Below are 9,675 nucleotides of genomic sequence, written 5' to 3' on the forward strand. Positions count from 1 at the left end.
ATGTAATATTACTCAGCCATAGAAAGGAACAAAATTGAGTTATTTGTAGTGAGGTGGATGGACCTAGAGTCTGTCATACAGAGTGAAGTCAGTCAGAAAGAGAAAATAAATACCGTATGCTAACACATATAAATGGAATCTTAAAAAAAAAAAAAAGTTCTAGGGACAGGACAGGAATAAAGGAATAAAGACGCAGACGTAGAGAATGGACTTGAGGATGTGGAGAGGGGGAAGGGTAAGCTGGGACGAAGTGAGAGTAGCACTGACACATATACACTACCAAATGTAAAATAGATAGCTAGTGGGAAGCAGCTGCATCGCACAGGGAGATCAGCTCCATGCTTTGTGACCACCTAGAGGGGTGGGATAGGGAGGGTGGGAGGGAGACGCAAGAGGGAGGGGATATATGTATACATATAGCTGATTCACTTTGTTATACAGCAGAAACTAACACAACATTGTAAAGCAATTAGACTCCAATAAAGATGTTAAAAAAAAAAGAATGGTGGTCATGGAGATTTGTTAGTAATAACAAAGATTAGAATTAACTTAGAAATCCATCACTAGGAGACTGGTTAATTATCTGTACCTAGCCTTACAATAGAATTCCACTCACCTGTTGAAAAAGAAATTAGGTAGAACTCTCACATATGTGCCCATATGCAACAAGCTACAGGAGAGTAAAAGATCCGATGTGTTGCAGTGTGAACAGTATCTTACTTACAATGTAAAAAAACAGAAATATATACAGTTATAAACTTGTAAATTTTTACATTATCTTCCTTAGGAGACATAGGAAACAGGCAACAAGGGTAACCTCTGAGGAGAACCGAGAGCAAGGAGTGTAAGACTTTTCAATACGTAGCCTTCTACGAATTCTTTTATTTTGTGCATATAACAATATTCACATGGCTCCAAGTTCAAACATTACAATCGCTTATATATATTTTTCAACATCTTTATTGGAGTATAATTGTTTTACAATGTTGTGTTAGTTTCTGCTGTATAACAAAGTGAATCAGCTATACGTATACATTTATCCCCATATCCCCTCCCTCTTGCGTCTCCCTCCCACCCTCCCTATCCCACCCCTCTAGGTGGTCACAAAGCAAGGAGCTGATCTCCCTGTGCTATGCGGCTGCTTTCCACTAGCTAACTATTTTACATTTGGTAGTGTATATATGTCCATGCCACTCACTTCGTCCCAGCTTACCCTTCCCCCTCCCCGTGCCCTCAAGTCCATTCTCTACATCTGAGTCTTTATTCCTGTCCTGCCCCTAGGTTCTTCAGAACTATTTTTTTTTTTTAAGATTCCACATATATGTGTTAGCATGCGGTACTTGTTTTTCTCTTTCTGACTTACTTCACTCTGTATGACAAACTCTAGGTCCATTCACCTCACAACAAATAACTCAATTTCGTTTCTTTTTATGGCTGAGTAATATTCCATTGTATATATGTGCCGCATCTTCTTTATCCATTCATTCATCTGTCGATAGACACTTAGGTTGCTTCCATGTCCAGGCTATACAATTGTTTACAGAGTGACAAGTTTCCCTCTGGCCTGCCCAGCTCCGTTCTCTAAAATGTAACCCGTGTTATCACTTCCTTGGACCTCCTTTCAGACACCTGATGTTTCACCTTTTCACTTAAAAGCAAATAGTTATGGATATAAAATAGGTTAAATTAAGTGACCATTAAGTGAATAAAAGGCACCTGAAACTTACTCATCCTCCTCCTCCTCCTCTCGCTTGTGTTTCTTTCTATGGTGAACTGAAACACTGTTGAAACAAACCAGAAAATCAGTCAGTTGAGAAATTTATTCAGCGGGTGCGTTCAGCATCCACTTTCTGGCTCTGATGATCTTGCCCACCCCATTCCCACCAGCTGTTCCCTTCCTTGCCGAGTGGGATGAATATACAGGTCACAAGGTCAGTCAGGTAAAGAGACTGAAATCTAAACTTCTCATTTGGTCAAGACCGGGGGAGATAAACTGAGGGGGACCACCGTAGGGAAAACGTATCGGGGCAGGCACCGGGCTAAGCACTTTTATGATCCCACTAGGAGGACCCACTTCTGTCCCAAGTTGCGGATGAAAAAACTCAATGTCCGAGAGGCGCTGAAAGTTAACAGCAGCGGCGGCTCCGCCGCGGTCTGGAGGGACCGAGGCGACTGCGCGCCCAGGGCAGCTCCAGGCCCGGCTCGACCCGGCTCGACCCGGCTCCCTTCCTCGCACGCCTTGGGCGAGCTCGGACCGTTTCCTCACTTCCCGAGACGCAGCGGGGACAGGGTCCGAACCGGACCCCCGCGCGTTGCTACCTCAGGCGACTTACGGTAACCGACTGTGGGGCTCATTATCCTCATCAGCAACCTGGGGCTGAGAAGCCCCCGCCGAAGGTCGCGGGGAGGGTTAAGTAGCCCGCGCCCGCCCGCCGCCCGCCGAGATCCTCACCGTCCGCGCGCCGCGCTCCCGCCCGGGCTGCTCGGGGCGGCGCGGGGTTCCCACCGCGGGGCCAGCTCGGTGACGTCCGCCCCCGGCGGGAAGGCCCGGCCGGGAAAAGCCGGTGGCGGCTGTAGGAAGTCCGAGCCGCCTCTCAGCGGGAGGCCACTAAAGGGCCGGCCGAGCGCGGCCATGGCCGGGGAGATGAGGAGGCTGCGCCCGCGGCCCCGGCCGCCCGCGACCCCAGACCCGGCAGCGGCTGCCACAGCGACTGCCAAGAGGCGCCCGCTTCTGAGCCCGCTCCCGACCCCACGTCACGCCTTCTAGAACCCTCCACCCCAAGCCGCCCGGGGCACGCCGGGATTTGTTGTGTGTGGAGAACTGCTGACGCGAGGTCTGCCGGGAGTTGAAGTCCTTGCGGACTACAAACAAGATGGCTGCATGTCCGAGTCTCCGAGGCTGGAGGATGGCCCTGGCCAACCTAGAATACGATCTAGGTTCGAATCCTCACTCAGCAAGTTATGGAACCTCTGTACCTCAGTTTTCTCAGTAGTAAAACCTGAAAACAGTAGTACCTATGTTCATAAGACCGATGGGAGAATTAAATGGATTAAAACATCTAGAGCCCTTAGGACACTTCTTGGCACATAGTACACGTTAAAAATCAGCTACTAATTCCTTCTGTGTTTTAATGTAAGTGAAGTTGATGATGCCTTAGAGGGAACAGCATGGAGGATGAGGGAAAACCTCAGAGCTCTTGTGAGAGGGACTGGCAAGACTTCCAGGCTCTATGTGGGGCATCCACAGACAAAGTCTTGCTAAAGGGCTAGCAGAATTTGTCACCACAACCACTGATCACGATCATTGTTCCCATCTCAGGAAATGGCACCATCATCTAGTCTGAGTTGCTTATACCAAAGTCAATGCCCTTCAGCCAAAGACCACCAAGAACACACCTGTAATTGACCAAAGATGGATTTATTGACTTACTGCAGTCAATAAAGGGAGTGTCTCAGTAAGAGGGTGTTAGAAAAGACTTCCTATAGGATTTTGGTGTGTCATAGGGGGATTTGGGGGCAGGTCAAAGAAACAGGGCTTTGCTCTGGACTTAATACTGTCAGGAAGCAGAGATAATTCTATGGTTATCTTAGCTAATCCTTTCTAGAAGTTGGGGGGAATGAAGGGAGGCTAAACCTACAGTTGGTAAAGAAGCAACAGTCCTTGCATTAGCCAGGATGGGAGATGTTTGGTCATTTTTGTGCTTTGGACAATGTTTAGGATTGGGTTACAGACAGGATTACAAAGGGGTCTTGCTTTTATCTTGATCCATAGAAGTCACATCTCAGTCCCTGTTTGATGTTGATGTTCTGTGAAATTGTTTAACAGGAAACACCAGGGTCCACCTGATAGTACCAGGCCAGTTTCAGCTGTCAGAAGATGATTTTCTCTTTCTAACCAAAACCCTAAGCATCATCATTGATGCCTCTTTTTTGTTCACCGCCCCCCCCCCCATATTTAATCAGTTAGCAAGTCCTATGGGCTCGTGAAAGGTCTCCAGATTTCTCTTCATTTTTCTCCATCTCCATTGCCTTCATGGTAGTCTGGGAAAAAGTAAATGGACCCCCTTTGTCTAATGTAATATGATTGATTCAGTTTAAGTTTTCTTAGTGACATTTACAATGCAGTTTTGCCTCCTTAAGGTAACACCCTACTTACCTCAACTGGATATAAAAGATATTCTCCTGGGTCACTTCTACAGATGGCCAGCTCATTCCTCACCTGAAAAAAAAAAATCCTTCCAGATGATGTTATATACACATAGACATACAAATATACATTTATAAAAGGGAGTCCTACTCTATATATTATTCTGAAACTTCTTTTCCACCTAATTATATTTCTTGAATGTCTATCCAAATTCATTCCTTTATCCTTTAATTCACAATTCTATACTAAGTTGCATGCCCCTTATCAAGCAATGTATTAGAATTAATAATTTATTAGGTACTTCCTATTTGCAGGTGCTCTTTACCCAGATAAAGTCAAGTATTCCTCATAATAATGCTAAATTGGATGCTTTTATGCCCCCATTTTACAGACAAGGAAATTGAGGCAGGTTATGGTTCCCAATTCCCTCAGCTATAAGTGATGGAGCCAGTGTTCAGCCCCAGGTGTGAGACCCTAGATCCTGCCTTAAACTTCTAGGCTTTGCTCCATCTCATTGAATTCCCTGGAAAAAGTGCTTTGGGGGAATCAGTGAAAGCCTCAGTATAATGTGTCTGAGAGAAACTACATGGAGCTTCGGACCCCTGGAAGAAAATAACAGGATCATTGTGCACTGTCTCCCACACTAGCTTGGGGAGAGTGGCTATGGAACTTAACAGTGGCCACTGAGAGCATCTCTTCTTTTCAGTGACAATCCAGGCCTGCCTCCTAGGGGTGACTTCTGGCTCACCTCTCATAGGATTGGTGGGTCAGAGACATATAGACACTTAGACAATCCCTTCCTGACTCCTTTTTCCTGGTGGCTAATCTTATTTATATTTTTTATTTAAAAAAAAGTTTTCTGGTTTTAAAACTAACACAGGTTCTTAGTAAAAAATTAGTTGAAGTGGTGATAAAAGGTTAGAGAAGGGTTCCCTGGTGGCGCAGTGGTTGAGAATCTGCCTGCCGATGCAGGGGACACGGGTTCGTGCCCCGGTCCGGGAAGATCCCACATGCCGCGGAGCGGCTGGGCCCGTGAGCCATGGCCGCTGAGCCTGCGCATCCAGAGCCTGTGCTCCTCAATGGGAGAGGCCACAACAGTGAGAGGCCCGCATACTGCAAAAAAAAAAAAAAAAAAAAAGTTAGAGAAGCATATAAAAATCGGCTTAATACCATCCCATTAGAAGCATGATTGTTATGAATATCCTTCCAGTCTTTTTTCTTATTTGTGTGTATGTGCACACTCACGTACCTGTGTGCTAGTGTCCAATACACACATAAGAGTTCTGCACTATCGCAACTAGACCACAGATACTCATATGACTCTATATAAAGACAGCAAAACCAAACTTAGAGAGGGTGAGTAATTTGTCTATATAATTAATAGTCGTTAGTTACTGGAGCTTAGCAAGAAACAACCTCGTCAGGATGTTAATACAAAAATATTAGGCTTCATCCCCTCTGGAAGAAAAGACACCAAACCAAAATGTTGATGGCAATACCAGAACTTATACTTTCTGGGTATAAGTTTTTATTCTTTTCCAATGAATATGTACTATTTATTAGTCCATAAAAGATAAATGTTTTTGAAATAAACAATTGATGAGGTACAATGGACTGAATGTTTGTGTCCCCCCAAATTCATGTGTTGAAATCCTGACCCCCAATGTGATAGTATTAGGATAGTATTAGGCCTCTGGGGGGTGATTAGGTCATGAGGGTGGAGCCCTCACAAATGCCCTTATAAAGAGACCCTACGAAGCTCCCCTGCCCCTTCTACCATGTGAGGACACAGCAGAAAGATGGCCATCTATGAACTAGGAATGTGTTGTCACCAGACACTGAATCTGCTGGCACCTCCATCTCAGACTTCCCAGCCTCCAGAACTGTGAGCATAAATTTCTGTTGTTTATATAACACCCAGTCTATGATATTTGTTATATCAGCCCAGATGGACTAGGACATGAGGTTAAAAACAAGAGGCTGAAAGAAGCAAACAACACCAGCAGCATGCATTTATTGAACACTTACTATGTACCAGGCACTGTGCTGAGGACACTATTTCATGTTGGCTCCACAACAACTCTGTACTGCGGTGTTAATATCACCACTTTGCAGAATTAGAGGCTAAGATTCAGTGAGGTGAAGGACCAATCTCAAGGTCTCACAGTTAGTAATGATGGTTCTGGAAAGATTTGACTGATTCCAAAACCAGGAATATCATTACCGCTTTCCACAAGCAAATAGAAACTTTTTTTTTTCCTGCTGAGGATCCTCAAATGCATTTTCGAGGGAAGATCCTTGCATTAGTCAGGGTTCTGCAGAGAAACAGAAACTACAGGATATACAGGGATATATCCTGGGATATATATATATATAAGAGGAGACCTATTACAGGAATTGATTTACTTGGTTATGGAAGCCAGGAAGTCCCACCATCTGCCATCTGCAACTAGAAAACAAGAAAGCCAGTGATGTAATTCAGCCTGAGTCTGAAGGCTTGCCAATCAGGGGGTTGATGGTGTAAGTCTCTGAGTGCGAAAGCCTGAGTACCAGGAGGACCGACGTCCAAGGGCAGCAGAAGGATGTCTCAGCTCAAGCAGAAAGAGAGACCCAATTTGCCCTTCCTCCTCCTCTTTCTTCTATTAGAGCCCCCAGTGGATTGGCGGGTGCCCACCCACATCGAAGGGCCATCTGCAACACTCAGTTCCCCAATTCAAATTCTAATCTCTTCCAGAAACATCCTCAGAAGCACACCCAGAAACGATGTTTTACCAGCTATTGGGGCATCCCTTAGGCTAATCAAGTTGATACATAAAATTAACCATCACAGTCCCTAAGGAATTAATGCTCCTGCTTAAAAAAGGAGAACGACCTGGGCTGTCAAGGACAGAGTGAAACCTGTACGTTCAGGTGTTGCCAATGACATTCAAAATAGAGGAGCCCCTTCTCAAAAGCAGAATTTGTTCTCAGATCATAAAAGAATTGGCGTATTATGGCTACAGGCATGGAAAAAAATGTGTGCGTATGAGGATAAAAAAGGATGTAATATGTAAATAGGAAATACTGTGTTGGGGCACGGGAATTTTTCATGATTATTTTAAAACAAATCCCAGAATTGTATTTTATCTGTAAATTCTTTAATATTTATCTCTAACAAATATTTAAAACAAAACAAAACATAACCACAATGCTTTTATCACACCTAAACAGAATTAATAATAATTCTTTAAAATCATCTCATCTGTATTCACATTTTTCCGTGTCCCCACGTCTTTTTTCTGTTGGTGTGATGGCATCACAATTCAACCTCGCATTAGGTTTTCCTGTCTCTTTTTTTTCTTTTAATTCTTTTTTTCATTTCTAATGTCCTACTGGTCTTTTAAAAAATTTATTTATTTATTTATTTATTTATTTATTTTGGCTGCGTTGGGTCTTCGTCGCCGCGCGCAGGCTTTCTCTAGTTGTGGCAAGCAGGGGCTACTCTTCGTTGCGGTGTGCAGGCTTCTCATTGAGGTGGCTTCTCAGTGCAGAGCATGGGCTCTAGGCATGCGGGTTTCAGTAGTTGTGGCACACGGGCTCAGTAGTTGTGGCTCGCAGGCTCTAGAGCACAGCCTCAGTAGTTGAGGCACACAGGTTTACTTGCTCCGCAGCATGTGGGATCTTCCCGGACCAGGGCTTGAACCCGTGTCCCCTGCATTGGCAGGCGGATCCTTAACCACTGCACCACCAGGGAAGCCCTTGCCTGTCTCTTGAGTCTCCGTTAGTCTAGACCTCCCGTCTGCTTTTTCCCTTGTTCATCATTTGTTGACTAATGGGTCATCTGGTCGTTGGCATTGTCCTGGTGAGCACTGATGGCAGTGATGAGGTATCTTCACGTGGCTTCTCGTGTTGACATCAACAAGGGAGCCTGGAGCAGAAGAGGAAGGAAATGGCAGATACTCCCACCTGCCGGGTAAGCACAGTCCCAGTGGGTGGCAGCTTCCTCATGCAGGCAATTAGGATTTTGCAGAAGAACTGGGATATCGGTATTGCCATGACTCCGGAGGCTGTTTTTCTCTTCCCTACTGGAGCCTCCTAGCTGGTCTCCCTGCTCCACTCTTGCCCTCCAGTCCATGAACCACAGAGATGTTTGTCCACCATGCAATCCTGATGTGCTCCTCCCCTGCTCTAAACCCTTCCATGACTCTCTATTACTCTTAAGGGGGTCCAACCTCCTTTCCAGACTCCACATTCCTTCAGGTTCCCTCGTCTTCCCACCTCCCGAGCTCTATCTCTATCCCCACCTGATGTCTGCATCCAGCAGTTTGGATTTTCTTCAATTTTCTATTGACTTCCTCTTGCTTCTTCTCTCTCACCTCCAAACTTTTGCATACATTTTTCCTTCTCCCTGGTAACAACTTCCTTCTTTTGCATCCAAACCGACCTATCCAGGATATCAGATGTTTGTGATGCTTTTGGAGGCATAAGAGGGGAGGTACTATAGATTGCAGGCAATGACAAGTGGGCCTACTTGAAGCTCTTGGAGTACTCTGGAGAATGTATTCTGCCAGGGGTAGGCTTGAAAATAGGAAATGAAGGATTTTCACACGGGTCTTTGGGGTTAGCATCAATGAGAATGCCCAGGACCTTGGTTGGTTTCCTTGGTGCCCATGACTCAGGCAGAATAAATGGGCAATAGGTCTGGGCAATGAAGCAACAGCCTTGTTTCCACATTGTCCCGAGGAACAATGGAGGAGCTCCCATACTCATTCTTCATTATGTGTTGTTCTCACAGCTCTGATATGTATTTAAAAAAATAAAACTGAATTTATTTATAAAGTTTTATCTAGAGATATTTTCCCATGCATTACACTATGATGCGACCTACAATTTTCTTTCTATTATTTCTCCACAGACTGTGTGATGGAATGTTTGTGCTGGCATTGGTCCACCCCAGGGCGGGTATGCTCCTCCCTAACCACAATACACACTCCTGGGTGGCAAGGAGATTCAATTAAAGGCAACTCTTACAAGTGCTTCAGCTGTCTTTCACTTTTCTGAACTCTAGAATTTCTGCTCATTAACATTATCAATGTAGAAATCAGTTTTTCATTGATAAGATGAGTGGTGTTTAAGACGTGGACTAACTGGAATTACTTTGGGCGTGTCTTCATCCTGGCATTAATAAGGTATAAAAATCTAGTGAGCCCTTCACCCTCTTGTACTCAAGATAGCATTCTTGGTTTGATTCTTAACTTGTCCTGTGCGCCATACTGGTGGGGAGGGTTCTTGGTCATACCCTGCCACTGGAATACTTTTTCATTTGCCTCAGATGAACCTTTTGTGTAATGAATTTTGGAGAAACAAAGAGGAACAGAGCTGGGACTTGGAGATTCTAGAATAAGTCGTATCACTATTTTGTGCCTGCTTGCTAAATGTCCTTACTGAAGGAAGAATTTTTTGTGAAACTTGCTTTCATTAAAACCTAGTAGAGGGCTTCCCTGGTGGTGCAGTGCGGAGAACACGGGTTCAAGCTCTGGTCTGGGAAG

At 44.8% G+C, this 9,675-nt stretch overlaps 1 protein-coding gene across 2 annotated transcripts in view; it reads right to left on the minus strand.

The window, feature by feature from the left end:
* CCDC117 (coiled-coil domain containing 117) overlaps positions 1-5,251 on the minus strand; it is a 15,648-nt gene extending 10,397 nt beyond the window's left edge. Inside the window, exons 1-2 of one of the 2 annotated variants that reach the window (XM_028480040.2) lie at positions 4,157-5,251; positions 1,728-1,781 (exon numbers count right to left, since the gene is read on the minus strand). In XM_028480040.2, coding sequence (XP_028335841.1) covers positions 1,728-1,781; positions 4,157-4,212 — 110 coding nt within the window. In that variant the 5' untranslated portion in view covers positions 4,213-5,251. Of the gene's footprint in view, positions 1-1,727; positions 1,782-2,452; positions 2,779-4,156 lie in introns of those variants that run through there. The other variant, XM_024120637.3, reaches the window with a different exon arrangement.
* Between the last annotated feature and the right edge of the window lie 4,424 nt (positions 5,252-9,675).

This window comes from Physeter macrocephalus, chromosome 19, assembly GCF_002837175.3.
Source record: "Physeter macrocephalus isolate SW-GA chromosome 19, ASM283717v5, whole genome shotgun sequence".
NCBI lineage: Eukaryota > Metazoa > Chordata > Mammalia > Artiodactyla > Physeteridae > Physeter > Physeter macrocephalus.